Source organism: Trypanosoma cruzi, genomic scaffold, assembly GCF_000209065.1.
Source record: "Trypanosoma cruzi strain CL Brener 1047053516885 genomic scaffold, whole genome shotgun sequence".
NCBI classification, from domain to species: Eukaryota; Euglenozoa; class Kinetoplastea; order Trypanosomatida; family Trypanosomatidae; genus Trypanosoma; species Trypanosoma cruzi.
This window is the reverse complement of record NW_001849467.1, coordinates 1-22,211: the sequence shown is the minus strand read 5'-3', so window position 1 is coordinate 22,211 and position 22,211 is coordinate 1. Positions and strand designations below refer to the sequence as shown.

Sequence of the window (22,211 nt, the reverse complement as noted above, 5' to 3'; positions counted from 1 at the left end):
CTGCCTATCCTTATCTACTACTCCAACACGCACACGCTTACAGTCGCGGAAGAAAAAAAAAGAAAAAGTCAAAAGCAACAACAACAACAAAAAAAAAAAAAAGCAAGAGAGGGATGAGGCAAACGCTGCGTGGTGTTGCACGAAACAACAACAACAACAACAACAAAAAACAGTTGACTATAAAAGGCCGCGCAAAAGCCTCGCCACACGCTCAGGGAAATCAAAAGTGTGAAAAGGAATTCATTTAGATGTTATGCCGTCGTTTCGAGGGAAGCATCGTCCCCTTCGGCTGTGCAGTGACCGACGGCAACTGCCGCGGCCTTCCTAACTGCGTGGAACTGCCCACACTGGCAGTGTTTCCGACGCCTGCGGGGAGCGTTGCGTGTGGCCTGCAAGATGTGGGGGGTGCATTTGATGCTTTCTTTGTGTCTCTCGTCAGACTTTTGGTGCAAAACACCCCACGTGATGCCTCGATAAGCCAGTCACGCTCTACTGCCGTCACCACCACCAGGTACTCGCGCGTCGTGAGAAGAAGATCGTGGTAAACAACGTAAAGTGGCATCTCCGACCTTACATACACCGCCGAGGACGGATGAACGTAACATACAACACCAGAGTTAAGCAGAGGGCGGTATTCGCTCCAGTTGCTGCTGGAACGCTGCGCGGACTGCAAGCAAAATCCACTCGTTACACACTGCCGTACACGGTCCATTCCCTTGGGGCCACACGATAAGGTAGGAAGCCCCAGCATCCGCATCCGCTCTAGCAACTGTTGCTGCACCTCACAGGCACGCAGAAGGGTAGGAACGTGAAGGAAATGATCCTTCGCCCACTGTCGCGACTTACCATTCTCAAGAAAGTGCGTCATAACGTTGAGTAGCGTTAGATGATCCGATTCATTGACGTAGAAACGGCCGTGGTGCTGCCGCGCCATTTCCTCACGGTCCTTCGGTAGCTCAAAAAGTTGCTTGGGATCCGCCGAGATCATGGATACGATGCGCACCGCCTCAACGCCGCACCCTAGGCCTGCGCTCTCCACGAGTACCTTCGCAAGCGACGGTGCAAGCGGGAACTCCAAAGCCTGTCGGCCATCTGCTGTGATGGCGCCACTGTCGTCAAGAAGCCCCAGCACCCACAGCTGCCACATGCTGCGGCAGATGTTTGCTGCCGGCGGAGGGTCCATGAAGTCAAAGTCAACTAGACGCGCAACGCCAATACTCTTCAACAACAATACAACACTGTCAATGCTGCTACGCTGTATTTCCGGTACGCTGCTGGGGAGCATCTCGTCCAAAAATTGGGCTTCCGTGTATAATCGAAAACACAATCCCTCCGTTGTGCGCCCGGCCCGACCCTTGCGTTGGTTCGCCTGCGCTTGAGAGACGGGGTATCGCTGGAGGGTGTTCATGCCGAGTTTAGGCCGGAAAACATTGGTCTTCATAAAACCACAGTCAATAACGTAGCGGACACCATCTATTGTCAAGGAGGTCTCGGCAACGTTGGTGGCAACAACACATTTCCGCATGCCAGGCGGTGCGGTGTCGAGAACACCACTGGCACCCGCGCTCACCGCCTCCGAGAGGCACGGCAGCACCAAAAGCGTCTCGAGCCATTTTGGATCCATTTCTCTCAGGCGACGCCGAACTAATTCGCACGTCCCAAGCACGTCATCACGACCGGTCATAAAGACAAGAATGTCATGTTTTCCTTCCAGTGGCATCTGGATGTGAATTTGACAAATCCGGAACACAGCCTCCGCCACGTAGTCCTCTACAGGGGCCGCGGCGTATTGTACGTCAACGTCATACGTCTGCCCAGGAATTTCATAGAAGGGGGCATTTCCAAAAAACTTCGAAAATTTCAAAATGTCCATCGTGGCCGATGTCACCACAAGTTTGAGGTCCGAGCGGCGACGCACGGCGGACTGCAACACCCCGAGTAAAACGTCGTTGTTGACCGAGCGCTCATGTGCCTCATCCAGAACAATGACACTGTACTTGCTCACATCGGGATCTCGCACCACCTCGCGAAGCAGCACGCCGTCGGTCATGAACTTCACTTCTGTTTCATTTGTCGTGTTGTCGTCAAGATGAATGGCATAACCAACACGTGTGCCCAAGGCACAACCCATTTCTTCACTCACACGGCGTGCCACCCCAATGGCGGCAAGACGCCTGGGCTGTGTGCAACCAATAATACCGCCGCCTCTGGTATAGCCTCGTTGATACAAATACTGCACAAGTTGAGTCGTCTTCCCGCTACCTGTCTCACCAATGATGATCGAGACCGGGTTCTCGCCAATACAGCGCAGTAGCTCCTCCTTACAACGATAAATGGGCAATTGGCGTTGCAAAGCCATCAGCGCCAAACGCTTTGCGGCATAATCTTCCACGTGGCTGCTCTCTTTTGCCAAGCGGTCCCTGGCTTCTTGCACACGCTCCAACTTCTCTTGCCTTCTACGGAGCATTATTTCTTGCTGACGGGAGCGTTCCTCTTTTTCAACATCCTCCTTTTCTGTCGCAGCGGAGGCCACCGCATTATGGGCGGGGTTTTCCACCATACGTTCAAGCCTTGCTGTCTCCTTTCGTACTTTTTGCCGCAGCATCTCCGTTTCATCTTCTTCTAGTCCGTCCTCGTTCCCGGTTTTTTTTAGTTCCACGTTGGAGAAGTAACTGCCGGTACCCAAGTGCCCCTCGGCTGCCTGCTGCCCCGCATCGCCCTTCCGCAAAAGGCGTGCAAGATCTGATTTGCTCGTGTCCATCGCCTCCCGTGTGGCGCGCTCCACCTCCTGCTGCCGCCGCAGGAATGCCAGCGACGCGCTGCCTTTCGTGGCACTCTGCGCCAGTCGACACATGGGGCTCACGACGGGCAGGATGATGCTCGACTTGTCTTCCTGCACAGGGAGGGCAGTCAAGAGGCCGTCTGCTGCCCCTGTCTCCTCGCCATCGTCAGGCGTTGTTGAAGGCGCCATCGGCGGAAAGTCTTTTCCAAGGCGAAAAAATAGCGGCTGGTGTCTCGTGTTCACCATGAGATCTGCCTCATGTGACGGTGCCCCCTTCGTCCCTTTGGACGTCACACCTTTGCTGCCGCCGTCCTCATTGTCGCTCTCCTCCCCTGACGACTCTTGACGATGGCTACGTTGACGCAGCCGCTGCAAATATTCCTCCTGGAGATAAAAAGCACTGCCGTACGCCAACTCGACTTCATCACTCCCTGTTCCTTGCGTTTCCGTCATGTCATTGGGAGAACCCGCCGTTGCCATTGCCGTATCTATGCCCACACCATCTTCCCCCGCCGCAGCCTTACTTGCTGACGCAAGAAGTGAGGCATCACGCGGCCGCCGACGTACATCCATCGGATATTCTTTCATGCGTACATGTAGCCATCGTGTATACATAGACAAGAAGGAAACAAACACAACTGAGATAGGGAAAAATAGAGAAATAATAATAATAAGAAAATGCAAACATACGCAAACGTACTATTCGAAACCATATTCCACCAAATAAGAATACCGGAGTTGGTCTTTTTTTTTTTTTTTTTATTTGTTCTCACAGTGAAAACAATTCCCTCCCCTTCAGTGAAACAGAAGAGCAACGACATGGCGCTGGAAAAACCGATGGGAACAAGTGAATGTGTGCTATAAATGCGCCTACCTTTCCCCAACTTCATTACGCATTGGCCCAGATATGATTCGCCAAAAATATAATACCCTTTATTTGCTTCACAGGCCAACGAGGAACAAAATACACAACAACAACAACAACAATATATATATATATATATATACATAAAGACAGAATCAAATCATCGAGGCGCATTGTTCAGAAAAATATTTTCTACCACAAAAGTACAAAAACAGGGAACGCACGACGCGACGCCCTCCAGACACGCCCTAATTCCTGCTCATGCACGAAGGAAGGAAGAGGTGTTGGAAACCCCCACACCCCGTCCTCCCCGGCGGACTGGGGACGGGAGAGAGGAGAGAACAACCCACAGACAAAGAGGGGGGTTGCGCAGGATCTCACATGCACATCCTTTTCACAGGTTTGTGGTGCCAGCGCCTGACTGAGGCCCGGCTCCACCCCCCAATGACTCTTCGCCTGAGAGCGAATGTGTGTTCAACAGCCGCTGACCAACCAACCAACCAGTCAACCCATCAAGCAAACAAAAAGGGTGCATGAATGATATGCAAATTCGCCCGTGTTTCTTGTCAACGCACGGCGTGCCCCTCTCGTTTGTGCCTCCCCAACACACACACACACACACTCTCTCTTTTTCTCCGCGTGTGGGAGGAGAGCGGCATTATTCGTTGCAGGGGTTGGATGGACGGGACACGAGGGAGAAGGAAAAACAAGACAAAACAAAACAAAACCAAAAACACAATTTCTTTGTCTTCAGAAGTGATATGTTAAAGAAGGAATAATCGTCCGAGCAGCTGGCCGGATCCTGAAAACCTATGGAAACCAAACAAGTTAGGAAAAAAGGGTTCGTTATTTGATTGCTTCAATATTTTCTTTTCATTCAATATATAAATTCTGTGGACCACTAGCATGGTCCTTTGTCCTTACTTAGGATTTGAAGTATTTATTACTTACGAAGTGGCAGACTTTGGGGTCCACCAACCACAAGACCCCGCCGCGTAGTGGGGATCAACAGGGGGTGGGTGGGATGGCAAAATAAAAATAAAATATTATCTGGCCTCTATCGGCTCCCTGCCCCTACAAAGTCGCGTTCTTCCCAAAAGGTTCATACGGTAGAAAAGTATCATAAAGAATGCCTTCATTTATCAGGATATAAACATACATTCATTAATTAAGTTAGCCAGCTCTCCCGCGATCATTCTCTTCACAAGCTCCTAAAGAAAATAATAATAATAAAATAAATAAATAAATAAATCCAGTAACTAAGATAAAAAAAAAAGAAAAAATGTATCAGCAACATGCGCCATCAACATTTTCCCTTCCCTTCCCTTTCCCCCCTCCGCCCGCCCATCTCTGACCAGAGGCTTTTCCTAAGAACTCATAAAGGCAAATAAATAGTAATAATATTTTAATAATAGATAAGAGGAATAAGTAAAAAATATTAGCCACAACAGCCTCTTTTAAATTTATCCTCAAATTTTTTTTTTTTTTTTTTTTTAAAGCTCTCTTTCTTTCTCTCTCCATCTCCCTATATTGGTTTCTTTTTTCCACCCTCAATTGGACCACTTATCCTAATGAATCTCCCGCTCACTTGTAGCGTAGAGACTCTCCCCCTTCTTTTCGTTATTATTAATATTATTTCTTCTTTCCCCCTTTCTTGTCAGCAACACGGCTGCTAGGCCTGTTGCCTCTTCAGCAACTCCTTCAGAGAGGCCTGATCCCACACGTGATACATGAGCCCGGCTATCAGCAGCAGAATCACACCCCCAATTTTGTGCCCAAGAATACCGTGCGCACCATATACATCCCATTCGGGCACTATGATGAGCATAAGGCTCGTCACGGGGCCGGAGAGCTGCAGGACAACGGAGGCAAGCGTGGGGGAGCGCTCATTGAGGTACGCGCAGCCGACAAAACTCATAAAAAACCCAAGTGTGTGTAACATGCCGTACCGCACATTGTTCCAGTTCTTAAAAATATAGTCGCATGACGCGCGGAACCCCGTCCAAGCGTCGGCGGCAGTGGGAGAAACGCCAAACCATGGAATGGCGTCCATAGGTACGCATGCAAATGACACAAGAGCTTGAAAGACGATACCAACGAGAAGCAAAACCGCCTTGGCGGCAAAGTCATTTTCGTTCTGTTTCCCCCATTCGCGCTGCGCCAACAGCAGAGGTTCACTGAGCGTGTCCTCTTCTTTTTCATGAATGTCGTTTTGGTATCGCGTATGTGCCGCATTGGGTGAGGGCTGTGTATTCACCTCGCATTGACCGCCGTCTTCCACTGCCGCTTTTTCCTCCACCGGCCCAATTTGTGCCGCTGACAAATTGACGGAATCTGCGCGACACACCGGCGCTGTGCTACCCGGTGACGCCTGTGATGCATCCGCCTCGCGGACAAACATCACGGCGTCAAGGTAGAGTCGTTGCACAACACACCACATGCCAAACACAACGGCACTGGCAAGGTAGATGAGCGTCCAGTTCCACGGTGCCTTTCGCCCCGTCTCTGAGAGATCCAAAAAGGAAGACATGGACGATAACAGTACGCCTGCCACAAAGAATACAAAGGAGCCGATGAGGGTGACCGAAAGATATCGTCTTTTCCGCTCCTCCGGTATGAAAACATATGTCCACAGCTGCGCACAAAAGGGAATCACGCTAAGCAGCACCGCCTGCACAAATTCAGGGGTATATGACATGGCGTGGACTGCCAACACGCCTGTTATGGCGTTGGTGGCGCCGGAGGCAAACAACAACATAAAGCGAAACAACGGACCCCGCACGCGGTTCGTGTCAACCAACGCATGCCACAGTGGTTTCACGCCATATATAGCAATGAAGAGTGCCCCAACAATGACAAAGCAGATGACGAGGAAGCAGCAGACAATCACCTGGACAGCAATCTGGCTGGCGTTGCTGGCCGCCTCACCGACAGGAAAGATGGAAAGCCAGAAGTTCAACGCAATGAGCAGAATAACGTTCCCGATGATCACCACCAACACACAAATGATGGCAAAAAGAAAGCCGCTGGTAAACTTCGCCTCCCGCATATCCTGCAAACTGACTTGCCATTCAGAGACTGTGGCCTCCCATATATTTTCCAACTTGCGATGCCGAGCCATCGTTTCTTCACTTTCCTTCCCTTCACTTTCTTCTCGCCAAGCCGCAGTGTTAAAACAAAATTCCTTCTAATATATATATATATTAAATGGAACGCAAAAATGAAAAATGAGCTTCTCTTAAAGACAAAAATAAAATTTCCCCTTTTTATTTACCCAAGGAGAAGACAAGTAGTGCTTTGTATAACCTTTTCCCTCTCTCCCTGTAATATATATATGTGTGTATGTGTGTGAAAAATCAACAGACAGTGGTGTAGGAGAAGCAGCCCCCTGTTGTGCAGCAGCAATGCAGAAATTCCCACGTGTAAAAAAATAAAAAATAAGGGGCATGCAGGTGGATCATGTACAAATAATTATTTTCACACATATGCGGGCATGTGGTAACAAATCCTGTGACTAGAGACGTGGAATTTCATCATCAACAGAAACAAAAACATCCATCTGATGCGCTCAACACATGGAGGCATTTTGCCTTCCTTCCTTCTCTCTCTCTCTCGTAACAACCCACTGTCAGTTGCCCATGTCGTACGCTGCCCGCCGCTCCGGGTCGCGCAATACGCGGTAGGCCTCATTCAACTTTGCCATGCGCTCCGACGAGCCACCGGCATCGGGGTGCTCTGTTAGCACACGTTTGCGATAAGCCGAGCGAATCTCATTCACCGACTCTGTCCCTGTAAGACCCAGCGCCCTGTAATAGCCACGTGAATCCCTCACAGGACCAGAGGAGTGTTGCCGGTTTTGAAACGCATGCGTATCCCAGTACGATGATCGACGATATTCTTCCTCGACACGTTTCGAAGACACGTGTGGACGGAAGCCGTCACGGTCCTTTTCTTCATGCTGCATGCGTAGTTTCTTTCGTTGCCACCGGAAGTAATCACGACGACGTGATGGGAACATCTTTGCGGCGTAGAAAGCAATGTAGTACACCGGCACGGATATCAGTGAACCCAATGCCAGGCCTGTGACTTTGTTAGGCCATAATAAAATAAACATTCCTGCCACACTCAATGCGGAGAGCCGAGCGGCGTACAGCGCGTTAATCAGAAAGGGCCCACTCACCGTGCCGTTGGTGCCACTCACATACAACGTGTACTCTTGTCTATCATACTGCGCCTTCACCACGTAACATGGGACAAAGACGGGAGTGACCTCCTCTAGTCGAATATTCAACTCGAGAAACTCCACACCTATAGTCGAAGCCCCGGGATGAAAGGAACGAATGATCGCACGTGCCGTCTCTGTCGCCTGTCGCTTTACTTCTTCCTCCACGAACAGCTTTAGCGTTGCTGTGGACTGCTCAAAGAGATTAATCGTGGCCTGCGTTGCATCCACCATACTCATCTTGCGCAGGTACAATGGATTCTCCTCATTGCGCAGCGCCGTGTGTACATGGCGGATGTTATACTTGTACCCTGCGTATATCTGCGTCTGGTTTGGGCCAAAGATAGTATTCAGCGGCTGTGGCGCTGTTGTCGTGTGACGGGAGCCGCTGTGCATGTTGCCTTTCGAGTCGGCCGTACTGTCGCTATAACTCACTGTGCCACGAAAGATGCCATGAACAGTTCCTTGACAGTAGTAGAAGGGAAGAAACTCTGCTGAGGGGTTTCCAAGGTTCAAAAACTCCTGCGAGGCGCCAAGCCAACGACTGCCATACTTCCGCCTAATATGCGCAACCGCTTCATCGGCGCCAACCTGAAACTGCAACCCGCGCGGGGAGTGCACCGTCAGGCGGAGCACAAGACAGATCCGAATCATCACTGCGCTAGTACGAAGGGAGAGCAAGTAATCGCGTATCAAGCACACGCAGAAACAGACGGGCAAACAGAAGCACACAAGAACCGCCTCCGTATGTCTGTGTGTATTTGTGGTCAACAAATGCCCTTGCGGCAGTGAGACGCAAAAGAAAAGAAAGAAAAGACACAAATTGTAACGACAGTGAATCATTCGTAACATTTTATTCCACACTAATTCTCCCACTAAAACACCACCACCAGCAAAAGCAACAATGTAAACTGTCTCCGTTTGGCGTTGTCCCCCTCTCTCTCTCTCTCTTTTTTTTTTTTTTTGGCGTGCGTCCTTCCATCATTATTGCTTCTTCATGCGCTTACCTCACTGCATGCAATTTCGGCCCCACACCTCCTCATAATACTTCCCCCCAGCAACCTCCACCGTCAATGCCGAATGCGCATGGATGTACGGAACTGCACCACGTCAATGGCCACCATGTTGTTCTCCGCGTTTGTCTCCTCTCCGTTCGCATCATTGCGTGACGCCCAACGCATCTCAATGGTGGGCGTGGGAACAATCGAGAGCTTCTGCTTCCTCCGACCCAGTTGTACGGCCTTCCCATGCTGGTCGTCCTCGCGCCCATGGGGCCGACGATCCGCCTCTCGCTCGGCAAATGAGCAAAACAGCGCCGGAACTGGCACTGCCGTGAAGTACAACGTCTCCTCCTCCATCATCGAAAGCACACGACGAAGCCGTTGCTTCCCAGTAACCAGCCATGCGGAAGGATCGGCCTTGAAGGTAATAAAAAATTCCTCCTCGCCGTCACTGTTCTCTGGCCAGTTGTGTGCAAGCGGCTCCAACGCCACAGAGAAGCGAATGGGCTCACCGATAGGAAACACACAGCCGCCCGGAAGATCCACTGGCGACGCCCCAACGGGAGCTGGAGCGTCATCGAAAGAATCCTCACTAATCGTTTCAATGAGGTTCCGCACCAATGGGGTGAGTTTTCTGGTTGCGTCGTCTGCAGACCCCAGATGGCTCCAGTGGTGATCTTTAAGATGCTGCGGATCTACAAAAATGATGGCATTAAACAAGCAAGAGTGCTTCGATGTAAACGTCCCTACGGGAGCCTGGAAAGTGTTACATGTGGCCCGTAACTTCTCCAACTGCGCAGAATTGCGGTAGACTTGTGGCTGTTTGACAGTAAAAAATGGCCGCTCCGCGCCACTGCTGTTCACTGAGTTTGTCCCTGTGCGATCTTGATGGCTCTCCAACGCTCCAACGAGACTCTTTTCGGCAGTTATCCCAGCAGCAAGTGGGGCTGCGTCAGGGCTGTTGTCACCAGAGGAATGCCCCGAGTGGATGTGCATCGGGCGCAGAATGTGCGCGTCCAACGGCGTCATCTCTGACGCCATTGACCAACTCGAATATATCAACTGCAGTCGCACACGATGGCAAACCTCCTTCTCACGGATGCAGGAGTCAGAGCAGGGGGTAAGTTCAAAGAATAGATGCATCGTCTCGTGAGGCTTCCACTCACGCAACATTAGACGCTCGTGGGTGAAAGAGACCCGGGTAAGTTTATAATAGCATTCTGTGTCTAGCAACTCCAGAAACGCACCACGGAGCCAGAGAGAGGTCTTATTCAGCACATTCTCCACCTGCACAAGACAGTACACACGACTCTGAAAGCACTTAAAGGCATATTGGACCTTAAAAGCCTGAGCAAAGCCAAATGGCACGGAGACACTGGTGGTGCATGACTCCATGTCGCGCTGACAGCAAAGTGACACCTGCGCACACTCGTCTGTGCTCGACATAAAGATGGGCAGGACGGGCAATAGGCACTCAAGACGTGTTTTCCCCAACAACTTACCGAGGTTCTCCTTTTCCTCTTCTTGTTGATGCTGACGCTTGGTTTCGTTAAGGCAAATTTTAAAGCAACACTGTGGTCTCGGTACCGTTAGTAGTACGCTGCCCTCCAGATGCATGGAATTCACACAATCTCCCTTGCCATCCTCGCCACACAACTCTTTTTCTCCTCTACAACTACGGAAAATTGTTGGTAGCTGTGCCATGATACGTTGTTCATTGACCGGTACCGTGGTTAATGCACCCGTCTTTTCGTCTGAAATGGACACCATAACACCTGAGGTACTCATCTTGAGGCCACTCAAGGAGTTGTTGGCAAGATGATCGGTATCGGTACGGCGGATTGCTGCCACATCGTGCAGCAACGTGCTCTCCCTGAAAGACCTCTGCGCTGGAGTGTTGACGGAGGCTGAAGTAAGCGATGGGCGATGCATGGCGTGCCGCCTTGGAAGATGGACGTAAATAAGGGCCAATGCCCTCGGATCTTGCTCCGGCGCTGGCTCCGTCATAAAGTGGTGACGCGAATCCCACTGGCCCGGTGAACGCATTGCGGTTGTAATTGTGCTGGCAACTGAGCCTGGCGGGACAAGCGCATCAAAGGAACAACTCTTGCAGCCCACACCGTCGTGTCCCGCCGATGCTGCGGATGATAACAGTGATGCATGAGTCGTGCTGTCCTGCGGAACAATCAGTGGCCGCTCCATCTCTACACAAACTCTAAAAAAACTCGGCATGTCACCAAAACAATGGGACTCATCGGGTGGAGACACATGCAACCGGATGCCAATGTCTGGCTCAGGCAACGAGAGCAAACACCGTGGCATCGCTCTCCCACTACTGGAGACATCGTCAGCCGGCGGGGTGGCAATTCTTCCAGCAGACAAAGTTGCGGTTTGGTCATGCACGTACACAAGCGTTGTCATACCCACACGCAGCGTGATGCAGAGCAGATGATACTCGCCAGCTCGGCATGGATGAAATTCCCATACCCACTCAACTTGCTGCCTCTCCTCGTTATAGGAAGAATGCACCACTTTGGTCACATCCACGAGATGTATGGGTTCCAGGGGGTCCGTCCAATCCTTCTTTGACGCAAGCATTGCAGTGAGTGTGATACAGGAGCATTCCTCTTCCTCCTCCTTCGCGGGGCCCAAAATGTCCACAAGGCAAGTGACATGGAAGTGGAGAAGGAACGTGTCCCCAAGCTTTGCCTGCATCTCGGGAAACGCGGGCATGGCTTCCACTTCCCCCACGGTTTTCAGTTCCTTTGATGATGTCGTTTCGTCCAACTCCCGTTTTGACTTCTCCTGCAGAGAGTCCGATTGCAAACAGAACACGTGTGGATCCCGGAGTAAAAGGGAAAGACTATAACTCGGCTCCTCCCTCGCTTCATTGCGGTTCTTCCATTTGCTATCAATTTCTCTCAGACGGCGCCACCAAGTTGCCGGAGAATGCCTCCCGCAGAGAATATAAATTTCCTCCCGCAACGCGCCGCGCTCGTTGAGGGCGCCAATGATGTACAAAATCGACTCCTTCAACACCACCGTTTCTTCTTCTTTTAGCGGCGGTTGGCAGATTTCTTCGCGTTGCCGCATGACAAGATCCATCGACTCCACAAACAGGCAGTGAACAACAGCCTGAAGCTGCAGCCAGCCCTGACGCCGGCAAAAGGGAATAAGCCGCTGCAGACACAACTCGGCGGTCACGGCGGGATTCTCTACGCGGTAAGAAAGTGCACACTTATAGTACAGTTCGTGTGCAAGACGCCGGTCGCCCAGCAGGAAATACCCAATAGCAGAAGTCTCCGCGAGTGTCCGATAGAACGACGCAAAGGCAGCAGCGGAGGCAATCTCCGGCATCCCAAATTCAGAGACTTCTGGTGGTGGTAAATGCGGAGGTAATGCGGACGGAAGCGGAACGACCATCTCGCCTGTCTCACGATAGCCAATGATGGCTGCAAGATCCACAAGAAACTCCAACGCGTCTGTCGAGAGTTTAGTGAGCAGTCGACACATCCAACGCGAGTCCTTGCACCAGGAAACGTGGAGAATGCGACACAACGTCAGCAGTCGCTCTGTCATTGCCACACGATTGACCTTCATCGCATCTTTTCTGTTCCCCTTTCCTCCCTCTTGTTCTGCTCCTTCTCGTTGAGCCTCCGACCCCTCCACGAAGCTTCCGAGAGAAGACACCAAAATACTTTCCATGTTGGGTGAGGCAACGGAGTTGCCCCATTCGTTAATCACTGAGGTGGATAATGTTTCGGAGCAATCCAAACTGCCCCGATGCCGTTTTGACGATGGCTCACCATCCCCTTCTTGATGGTGCTGAACCGTATCGGCCAGCCTCGATCCAACTGATGCCGACATGTCACCTCCGCCAGTCCCCAAAACCGCAATGTTCCAGTTTAGCCGCATCGCGGAGAGTGCGCAGCGAAGCAGGAAAAAAAGCTCCCACACTTCTGTAACTTTTGATGTAGTCTCCTCCGCGAACTTCTCCCGTGCCACCTGCAAGAACTCCTTATACCGCGCAAAGGCGGCATTGCGGAGCCCAAGTTGCAGCGCACACCACATCTCGCAGGCTACGATAAAAAGAAGCCCCTCCAAAATCTCCGCCTCGTCCAGCAAAACGGACGGGGAGCCATCACTCTCGGTCAAAAAGGCCCTGGGATCAAAGACGTTGGGAAGCTTTCCCAGCCGTGCGAGTGTCGCCCTACTCTTCAGAAACCCGTAATCCTCGGAGTGGTAGTAGTACAGGCTAAACATTTTTGCAAAGACTTTCATAGCTTCACTCACAGCACCAAAATGCAAAAGGTGTATCGCCAATTCGTACCCTCTTCGCCACCACTCATGCAGGTCCCACACATCCGCCGTCCCTGTCGCAATGCCGTTGCTATAATTACTGTTGCTGCAGCTGGCGTGTGAAGAGCGTAGCTGACGCTGCTGATAACTATCAAACGCCGCAGTCAGCCGTGCGGTACGTTCAGCAAATACCGCCCGCAGCCGTTCAACAATGCGGATAGGAGCCTCATTAGGAAGGTACGCACACATCTGATGCGGCGCAAAATGGAGTGCCTTGAGTTCCTCAAAGTACGGCTCCAATGCCGCCACGGCAGCATCCGCCTTCCGTTGATCCGGTTCCTTCGCCCCATGAACGTCACCGGGCAAACCAGATGCCCGTTGTGTACTGAATCTCGCCGCGTCAACGAGGTCCTGATGGTACAACATCACGAACGCACTTCCTTCTTGACCGAGGCCCTCTAAGAGAGTGCGCCACTTCTTCACGACGTGCGATAATAGACGAGGCCGCGAGTACGGCTGATCCACGGCAAGGATGTACACATGGAGCAGCGAAGAGCTGGTGCCGGCGTTTATATCCATCGCCTTGCCGAACTGCAGCTGCAGTTTGCTACCAGGGACACAATTTTCAACCACCCTGCTGGCATCAATGTGCGGTTGGAAATAAGACTGGAGCTCCACAACGCAGCGTTCAATAATGGGCGGGGTGGTAACCTCTGCCATCGCACGATCAATGTGACGCACCAGGCAAGTCACCATCGGTGGGGCCAACGCAAAACACTCTTGCACGCTGTCACCATCACGCAGTGAAGAAGAAGATGTCTCGGGACGCTCTGCCTGCGTCATGCACACTCACTCCTATTCTTCCCGTCCCCTTCGCTCCCTCACTCCTCTTGTGGCCTCTCGTGCAAAGATTTCCCCCTTTCCTCCCCAAGCGGTCCAGTCAACCCTCGCACGCTTCAGTCGGCAACAACGATCCGCAACCACCACGCGCTCCACACTTACTGAGGCACACTAGAAAAGCAGCAACAACAACAACAAGAAAAGAAATGCAAACAAAATGGCTTCTGCACCCACCACCCAAAGAAACACAAATAAAAAATTACCGAGAAATGCCAGAAAAGGGCAAAAGGGAGAAAAAAAAAGAGAAAAAAGGCATAGAGGTAGGAAGATACGTGAAGGTTAAAACAGTCCTCACTGGGATTATTCGCACAAACTTAAATGCACAGGTATATATACGCATGCAATGTTGCATTTATCTTTTTCTTCGCCTCATGCAACCATTAAATGTAAAAAACCAGAAAGAGAAGGGAAAAAAAAATGAAAGTACAGCACTTCACCCCATTTGCTTCCATTTCCCTTTTTTCTTTTCCTTCTTCTTTTCCGTTCCTTCTTCATGTAGATGTCCTATTCCTGCAGTATCTCAAGCAATAGAGGCACTGCCGCATGTAATGTACACCCACATAAAGCTTATATGGATATATATATATATAGAGAGAGAGAGAGACAGATGTTCATTGGGTTATACTTCGTCTTCATCAATAAAGATGGCATTATAGGCGTTACGACCAGGTTTGTACGGCTCGTATATGGACGGGTCAATGACAAGACTAACATTGTTTTTCTTCTTCTCTTCGAATAGAATGGAGTCTTCATCATCATCCGATTGATTTAAAACCATGGGTCGTAAGGGATGTATTGTTTCTGTGCGCGCTACCTTTTCGCCTTGCAGACGACGAATAAGGCGGTCATCATTGGAGTTGCTGCCGTCCTCTCCATCCACGGCAATGGGCTCTCGCGTCCGTCGTTGTGTTTCCTGCATGCTCGAGACAGAGACTACCCCAGATTCATCCACCGTGATACCCATCATGCGCAGCAGGTGACGAAGCCGCGGGTCTTGCTCTGCACGGCCGCGGATGACGTCATCTACCAACGCCGTCAGAGTTTTCGTCTGCCTCCCAATGTCTTCCTGATGCTTTTCTCGCTGCCGCTTGCGTTGCTCCGTCTCGTTCCCAATGTTGACTCCATCCATGTAACTGTCAATATTGAAGACGCCCTTCTTTTGGTACTCCTCATAAAACTCTCGCTCCTCTTTGCCGTACTGCACAAGTTCATCATGCTGCAGGTAGACCTCATGCGACTCGGCGTATATGATGCTGTCGGCTAATTCGGCGAGCACAGCGTCTTCTGTGAAGAGCCGCGCGCTCGAATCCCGCTGTTCATCGGTCAGCGCCGGCACCTCGCTTGACACCTCCAGTGAACGGCCGAGGAGTTGAATCATGGACTGCAGGCGTAATCCGGTCAGTGCGTCACGTTTCAACGAGGCCTCCTCCACAATGGTGTGAAAGAGCCATTCTTTTGCCACTTTTTGTTGGAACATGCGATGCTCCAACGTCTGATAGCACACGAGACGGTACACAAAGACGGGTCGTGTCTGGCCATAGCGGTAGGCACGTCCAATTGCCTGCCTGTCATCTGCTGGGTTGAAGCCACTGTCTGCCAGAATAACACGGGTGGCGGAGGTGATGTTGATGCCAACACCCCCTGCCTTCATGCTCAGCAGCAAAACATCGGCACCACGTGAGGAGTTAAAGGATCGCAGGGTGTTCTCACGCTCAGCCCCACTGCTGTTGCCGTCCAGTCGACAAAATCGAATAGGACGTGGCAGTGAACCATCCTGCTGCCATCGACGGTTCATTTCAGCGATAATTCCCTCAAAAAGGCTTAACATTTTTGTGGACAGGCTAAAAAATAACGCCCTCTCACCTCGCAACATCGCTGCCTTAATAATCCGTATGGCAATGTACAACTTGACACCATCTTCAGGTGCGGCCGTGTAGTCCGCTGGGGGCTGAAAGAGCTCGGCATATCCTTCATTGACTGGTCCAGAGAATGACGTGCGTCGCCGATCACCATGCCCTCTATTCCCTTTCCCCATATTATCACCTGCATCCTCATTATTATTATTATTATTATTATCATCATCGGGGCTGCTCTCCACCTCACTCAGTATTTCCTTCAGTGGCGAGGCCGGATCTCTATCAAAGAGTAACTGAGGATGGGCGGAGATCTTGTTGGCGTATGTCACTGCCTGAAGAAAGTTGAACTTCGACTGCTCCAATCGCGCCAGATGGAGAAAACGATTGTACAAACGTACCTGCAATCCAGAGAGAGGAATAACAAGAACGTACTCATGCAGGGGCGGCAGCTCATCCCTTAATGGGGTGCTATCCACACGTTGAACAAAATGCCGCAACTCTCGTATCAGCGCAAATGTCTTCATACGGGCTGTGGCAACCACCCTTGAACTGGCCTCTTGAGCAACTGAGGCCTCAATGGGATTAATAAAAAACTCCTGAAATCGCCGTTTCTCAAAGTACTTGTGAACTGCAAAGTCCACCATGGCCCAATACTCCTGCAGATGATTCTGCAAAGGTGTGCCAGTCAAGAGAAGTCGACGCAACGGATGCAAACCACGAAGTGCTGCAGAAATCTGCAGACGCGTTGACTTCAATCGATGTGCCTCGTCACATATGAGTAGATCCGTAAACTCGCATCCCTTTTTATCCACTCTTGACCCCTCTTTCGAGAGTTTCGTGAGGCCAAGAAGCATCTCATACCCCACAAGCAAAACACCACCCTCGCTCCACCAACTCCTGTACAAATCTAACCGCCGCTTCATACCGTCACGTTCATCAATCATGATGGGAAGAATGCGATGCGCAAGTGGAAAGTACTGTGACCACGTGGAAAACTCCTTCTGCCATCCCGGTCGTGTGGATTTTGGAACAACAATTAACACCCGCTGCGACCGCCCAAGAAACCCGCGCTTTCCATTAAGGAAAAGATGCAAAAAGATGACCACCTGGCAGGTTTTACCAAGCCCCATGGTGTGCGCCAGGATGCAACCAACGGCAGGAACTCGCCCAACAGGCCCCTCCGCAAGAATACTCCACAAGAAGCGAATGCCGTCTATTTGATGTGGCCGCAGATGCTGCAGCTCGGGTAAAACATTCTTTGCCACGGATGGGCCGAGGACGCCAAGAAGCGTCGCTGCTGGTGGAACAAGCGCCTCTGGAAACAAGACATCGTCTCTGGACGAACTTCCATCACCCCAGTTGGATATATTGACTAGACGTCTCCAGCGCTCCAACATGCTCTTTTTCATCCTAGTCGTTTTCGCCGCCATCTCTTCTGCAAGCCACTTCTGTACAGCGTCAAAACGCGCCTTCGCTGCCTCTTTGCGCCGAAAAAAAGGCTCCAGCACGGCACGCACATCGGCGCATGTCATACCACGCAGTACCGCCGTGCTCGTGAGGGGTTCGTGCGACTCCAATGTCCCCTTTTCCTCCACAACACCAGGGCCTTGGCTCAAGCGCTTTGTTTCCTCGCCAACTAATTCCTGAGCAAACAAGCTTCTATCACTGTCACTGGAGGAGAAGGAGGAGAGGGAATCCGCATCAGTTGCCCGGGCGCCCGTATCAGGCAACAATACAGAGCGGCGGTCCCTGTCGCCGAAGAGTACCTCATCGATGAACGTATTTCCGACACCGCAGTGCCGGGAAGAAAGATTTGAAAGGGCGTCCTCCGCCAACGCCGACACGTCCGCTACGTTTTCACCGTCAGTGCCAACCCCGTCCTCGCTCTCGCTCGTGGAAATGACGAACAGCTCTGGCTCATCCATCCGTCGCAAAGTTGCCCTTCTTCTAAAACAACAACAGCAATAAAAGGCACTCGGGCCAAAACAATAAAAAAAAAAAAAAAGGAAAAGAAAAACATTTAAGGTAAATAAAACAACGGTGTATGACACCAAAAAAAGGGAATGGCAATGAGCCGCACAAAAGCTCCTCACGAGCACGGCGATATAACATGCGCTAATTTGCGTGAACTGCCGGAGCCCTCTCTTTTTTTTTCTTCTTCTTTTTTCAGCGCAATTCGTTGCATTTTTTCCTCTCCCTCTTCTCACCATGTGACTGTCAGACCGTACCTCACAACATGAGGACACCTTTTGGTGGTTCCCTCCGTCTCTCCCACTAGGGATGGTGCACCAGCGCCCGGCGTTTCCTCCGCCCCCTCGCCAGGCCAAGCCGGCAGCATCGTCTGCACCTCCACAACAAAACCAACCATGGCACTTGCTCCTGCAGTACGCTGGAGGGTGATGCAAAACGTCTCCCCTACGGAGGCGCGATTGCCGGAACGTGGAGCAAGGCTCACCCATTCACTCGCATCAGCGCCCGCCGAAATTACAAGCGAGGCGTCAAACACACCGCCTACCTGCTTCTCCATTGTGAAGCGGCGAATGCAGAGTACATCATCGCCGAAATTCCGCCACGTAAACCACCTCCGCGATTCGTCTGACGCCGGGTGGCGGCTTTGCTGCTGAAGAAGAGGAAGGCAAAAAGCAGCAGCCAGCTTTACGGTAACTAACTGACAGCGCCGACTTTCACTACTACCGCGTGCTTGAAGCACCTGCACAATCTGCTCAAATGAGGGATCCCGTCGCACGCCATTTACTACAAAGAGAAATGAGGAATCCCTCTGGTACGCTGTCGCATTCGTCTTCACGCCATCCTGGGCAGGAGGAATCACCATGGCAGTTAGGGGTAAACGAATGTTTTGCATAAGAAGAAATGGAGCTGTCGCGGCACTCTCGCTTTGCTTGCCCCAAAATGGATGGCTACTCGGAAAGAAAAATCCATGCTGCTCCATCTGCGTTGTCCGTGTCAAGGCATCGGCGTTATCCGGAAACAACACAACCCCCTTCTTGTCTCCCTCTTCAGGGGACGCTGTAGGCGTTTCACACGGCGTTGCGGCCCCCATCTCCCCCGGCGCAGAGAAGGGGATCCATTCAGGTGAATTATCCCTGTTCTTCAAAGTTCGCCCATAAATGGCACTACGAAGCTCCTCCAGCACAACCGCCGAGTGTTGCGGGGCTCCACCCCCATTCCCTATCGTTCCTTTTTTGTACTCCGCGTTGGCCACACGAGATAAACTCAACAACATCTCTTCTCTGCGTTTTAGCTTCTCATCACACGAGCGACGCCACTCACCAACTGCACGGTTGTAGGACAACATCATCTTCGATGCCGTCGCAGCCGACAGGGAGGCAAGAAGTCCATCAAAATCCTTACAAGCAACACCGTGTCGCCAGTGACAGTACGAGCAGCACGCCACATAGAGTACTTCACGCGACATGGAGATGGACAAGGCAGAAGCGTTACACCGCGGGCAGGCATAGCAGTCTGGGCACACCGCAGGCTCACTCCGACGTGAAGAAATACCTCGTGACGCACCCTTCTTACTGCTCCTCTGGGTAAACAGGGACATCGCCTCCCTTGCGACAGACTGCTCCTTTCCACATGCCCCGCAGCGCCAAAGTAATGCAAGTGGACGGGGGCTGCAATTTGATTTGTTCGGATGCAGCAAATAGGGAGACACCAGTAGTCCTTCCGGCAACGTCCCAGTATCCACATGAGTATCAACTTCACCCCCATCAACCGCAACCGCAGCTTTGTCAATCGACACCGTTTTGTGGCAGGGGGCAGGAATAACGTAGCAGTCTTGCAGTGCACAACGCGAGGAGAAATCGACGTCTGTAAGATGAATGGAAACTTCCATTCTCGCACACCATGCACAAATCAAGAACAAAGAAAAAACAAACAAACAAAGATACAACTATTTGAACCAATTACCTTTTGTTTCCCACTAGACAGCCTGCCCTAAACATGTTATTTCTTCCATATAAAAAACCTGGAGCAAAAAAGCAAAAAGGAATAACCAACCACAAGAATGAGGTCGATATATAAAGCTCAATTACATCCCGACCTCTACAATCCGACGAGATGTTGGAGTCTTCGTTCCCTTCGCGCCACAAGGCCTCGTACCGTGGGATGAATCTTGGGCAGAAACAGTGCGTCCAACATCACTCCTTAAATAAATATATTTACATGAGCATTCAGGGGAATGACGAAAAAAGAGAAAAGAAGTTGACAGCCACATTTCCATTTTCTCCATTTCTCCGTCCTGCCCAATCACCTGGCGTCATTACATCTAAAAATGGCAGCGTTCCACATGCCCGTCGCTCTCCACATTTATATTTTTTCCTCCCCCACTTTCTTCCTCTATAAATACGTCCCCACCTGAGTTTGGTTCTCCTCACTTCTCGGAATCTTCCCTTCTGCCCCAGTTTAGCGCCGTCGCTCCGCTTCTTCCTTCTCCTCCGGATCCACCGGCACCCCGTCCAACTTGGTGAGTTTGGGGAGACGCTGCAATATCATGTGCCGATACTCCTGCATTGACGGCGCGTTGTTACAGATAGGGTTGTTCAAAAAAAGAACATCCACCAGCTCCGGACACTGGTTGGCCAGGCGGTCAATCTCCGTCCAGCTACTGATAAGGTTATTGCTCATGTACAGGACCTTCAAATTCTTTAGCTTGTCGAGTCCCGTAAGCTTATCAATCTTGTTATAAGAAAGCCACAGCTGCTCCAGTTGTGGGATGTCAAGCTGCTCAATCTTACGAATCACGTTGCGCCCAAGTGAGAGTATCTTCAGCTTCTTCAGCTCCCTCAGACCGGGCCCGATCTTCTCAATGCCGTTGGTGGAAAGTCCAAGATGTTCGCAGTTAACAAGAGTGGCTATGTCCTTGTCCATCTTCACAATCGGAGGCAGCATCCCAATGAGCAAGACTCTAGGCTCCTCCGCGGCCACAACTCGCGGAGCATTCGCCTTCTCCTCCTCTGACATCTCACTGGTGCGGCGACGGTACTCCGCCTCCTCGAAGCGAGCGATTGCCTCCTTCACCGACGTTGCAGAAGCCATCGTGAGCTTCTCGCTGCTGTGATGGTACTGGTGCTGCTGCAGGCTCCTTTGGTCGCACAAATGCATGCAAAGGGGAAAAACGCACAAATCGCACAACAGGAGCGGCGCAGCAAAGGAAAGGGAGAAAAACGGCATGGGAAAAAAAGGGAAAGAAATTTGCTAGCCGGGATGCACACAGAGACACACGGGAGGCAAGCACCCCCTCCACCCCGTCTCACAGCCCCACGACTTCCTATATACGGCCTCAATCTGCTTACACTTCCCCACACACCCGCTCCCGCCTCCTCAGGTGGGCTGCAGGGCATACTCCTGCTTCGGCGAGCGAGGCGGTGGGGATAAGCCATCTAAAAAAAGTAAAATAAGTACGTTCACACAGTCCGTTTTCATTTTGTGCACCCACAGGCGCATACAAACAATAAAAGATGGAAATAATGGATGGAAAAAAATTGCTCAGTAATATATGGTAGTCATAAAAAAAAAGACAAAGTGGCATGTCCACAATCCTCCACTGACAGGGACACTCGCATTAAAAAAAGGTTTCCACTTAATTAGTAAAAAAATGTTCAACAATAAGAGAATCAACAACATGAAGAAAAAATTTCGACGCTGACAAAAAACATACCCTCCATGCAAACCACCCAGGCAAGAAGCAGCTTTCCATTGTTGGTAATCCACGTGAGATCTATCGCGGCAGTCCTTTCATCACCGCCATGGCCAGGGAGGAACCCAAAAACAGGCCCAGCAGGAGTGACAGGTTTGCCATGATGCCAGCAATGGAGCGCTGACCGGCCATCGTCAGCGACGGCGTGCGGGTGCAGTGGATCATCGCCATCCCACCAAAGTAGCCGTTGGTCAGACCCCACAACAGGCACATAATGTACGGGGGGACGTCACCAGGGATGATCCCGCGCACACACAGCACCAGAAACGGAACGATGAGCGTGCGCAAGAACGACCCAGCCAGCACAAATCGCGGTGAGGGCTGCAGACGTTTGAAAAACAACAGGAAACGCGACAAAAAGTCACCAAGATTGAACATGGCAACAATGATCGTCGGGTACCAATCTTTCGAAGTGCCTGCAGCAAAAAACACACCGGGAAAGATGAGGAGGGTCGCACTAAAAACTACAAGGCACGAGAGCAGCATCGGCCAGATACACTTGAAAACGGTTGCTATCTGCGCATTCAGCATTTGCTGTGTCGAGGTGATGTTTTCCACTTGGTC

General features: G+C 51.2%; 8 protein-coding genes across 8 annotated transcripts, besides 19 other annotated features; all 8 read right to left on the bottom strand.

Moving 5' to 3' along the window:
* Positions 1–19,520: part of a sequence feature (heterozygous, Esmeraldo-like haplotype) that runs on past the window's edge.
* Positions 50–102: a sequence feature (T-rich).
* Positions 144–166: a microsatellite.
* On the bottom strand, positions 245–3,397 carry Tc00.1047053506203.70 (pre-mRNA splicing factor, putative; the record flags this gene model as incomplete). The annotated part of the gene is made up of 1 exon (XM_810668.1): positions 245–3,397. One exon carries the CDS (start codon positions 3,395–3,397, stop codon positions 245–247), a length of 3,153 nt encoding a protein of 1,050 aa, XP_815761.1.
* Positions 3,527–3,547: a sequence feature (AT_rich).
* Positions 3,769–3,793: a microsatellite.
* Positions 4,135–4,171: a microsatellite.
* Positions 4,351–4,379: a microsatellite.
* Positions 4,422–4,860: a mobile genetic element.
* Positions 4,677–4,697: a sequence feature (AT_rich).
* Positions 4,880–4,899: a microsatellite.
* Positions 5,033–5,061: a sequence feature (AT_rich).
* Positions 5,122–5,142: a microsatellite.
* On the bottom strand, positions 5,320–6,768 carry Tc00.1047053506203.60 (hypothetical protein, conserved; the record flags this gene model as incomplete). The annotated part of the gene is made up of 1 exon (XM_810667.1): positions 5,320–6,768. One exon carries the CDS (start codon positions 6,766–6,768, stop codon positions 5,320–5,322), a length of 1,449 nt encoding a protein of 482 aa, XP_815760.1.
* Positions 6,836–6,856: a sequence feature (AT_rich).
* On the bottom strand, positions 7,276–8,721 carry Tc00.1047053506203.50 (DnaJ chaperone protein, putative; the record flags this gene model as incomplete). The annotated part of the gene is made up of 1 exon (XM_810666.1): positions 7,276–8,721. One exon carries the CDS (start codon positions 8,719–8,721, stop codon positions 7,276–7,278), a length of 1,446 nt encoding a protein of 481 aa, XP_815759.1.
* On the bottom strand, positions 8,940–14,012 carry Tc00.1047053506203.40 (hypothetical protein, conserved; the record flags this gene model as incomplete). Its single annotated transcript, XM_810665.1, has 1 exon — positions 8,940–14,012. One exon carries the CDS (start codon positions 14,010–14,012, stop codon positions 8,940–8,942), a length of 5,073 nt encoding a protein of 1,690 aa, XP_815758.1.
* Positions 14,689–17,850, bottom strand: Tc00.1047053506203.30 (helicase-like protein, putative; the record flags this gene model as incomplete). Its single annotated transcript, XM_810664.1, has 1 exon — positions 14,689–17,850. One exon carries the CDS (start codon positions 17,848–17,850, stop codon positions 14,689–14,691), a length of 3,162 nt encoding a protein of 1,053 aa, XP_815757.1.
* Positions 16,123–16,151: a microsatellite.
* Positions 17,908–17,942: a microsatellite.
* Positions 18,129–19,784, bottom strand: Tc00.1047053506203.25 (uncharacterized protein; the record flags this gene model as incomplete). The annotated part of the gene is made up of 1 exon (XM_810675.1): positions 18,129–19,784. One exon carries the CDS (start codon positions 19,782–19,784, stop codon positions 18,129–18,131), a length of 1,656 nt encoding a protein of 551 aa, XP_815768.1.
* Positions 19,521–19,569: a sequence feature (areas merged during assembly that could not be assigned to a particular haplotype. This can correspond to areas where the two haplotypes were merged or to regions with more than two copies in the genome that were merged during assembly.).
* Positions 19,570–21,247: a sequence feature (heterozygous, Esmeraldo-like haplotype).
* Positions 20,354–21,121, bottom strand: Tc00.1047053506203.20 (dynein light chain, putative; the record flags this gene model as incomplete). The annotated part of the gene is made up of 1 exon (XM_810663.1): positions 20,354–21,121. The coding sequence occupies one exon, from the start codon at positions 21,119–21,121 to the stop codon at positions 20,354–20,356; it is 768 nt and encodes a 255-aa protein (XP_815756.1).
* Positions 21,248–21,259: a sequence feature (areas merged during assembly that could not be assigned to a particular haplotype. This can correspond to areas where the two haplotypes were merged or to regions with more than two copies in the genome that were merged during assembly.).
* Positions 21,260–22,211: a sequence feature (heterozygous, non-Esmeraldo-like haplotype).
* Tc00.1047053506203.10 (nucleoside transporter 1, putative) lies at positions 21,669–22,211 on the bottom strand (the record flags this gene model as incomplete). Its single annotated transcript, XM_810662.1, has 1 exon — positions 21,669–22,211. A coding segment is annotated over one exon (543 nt), but the record flags the coding sequence as incomplete, so codon positions are not given.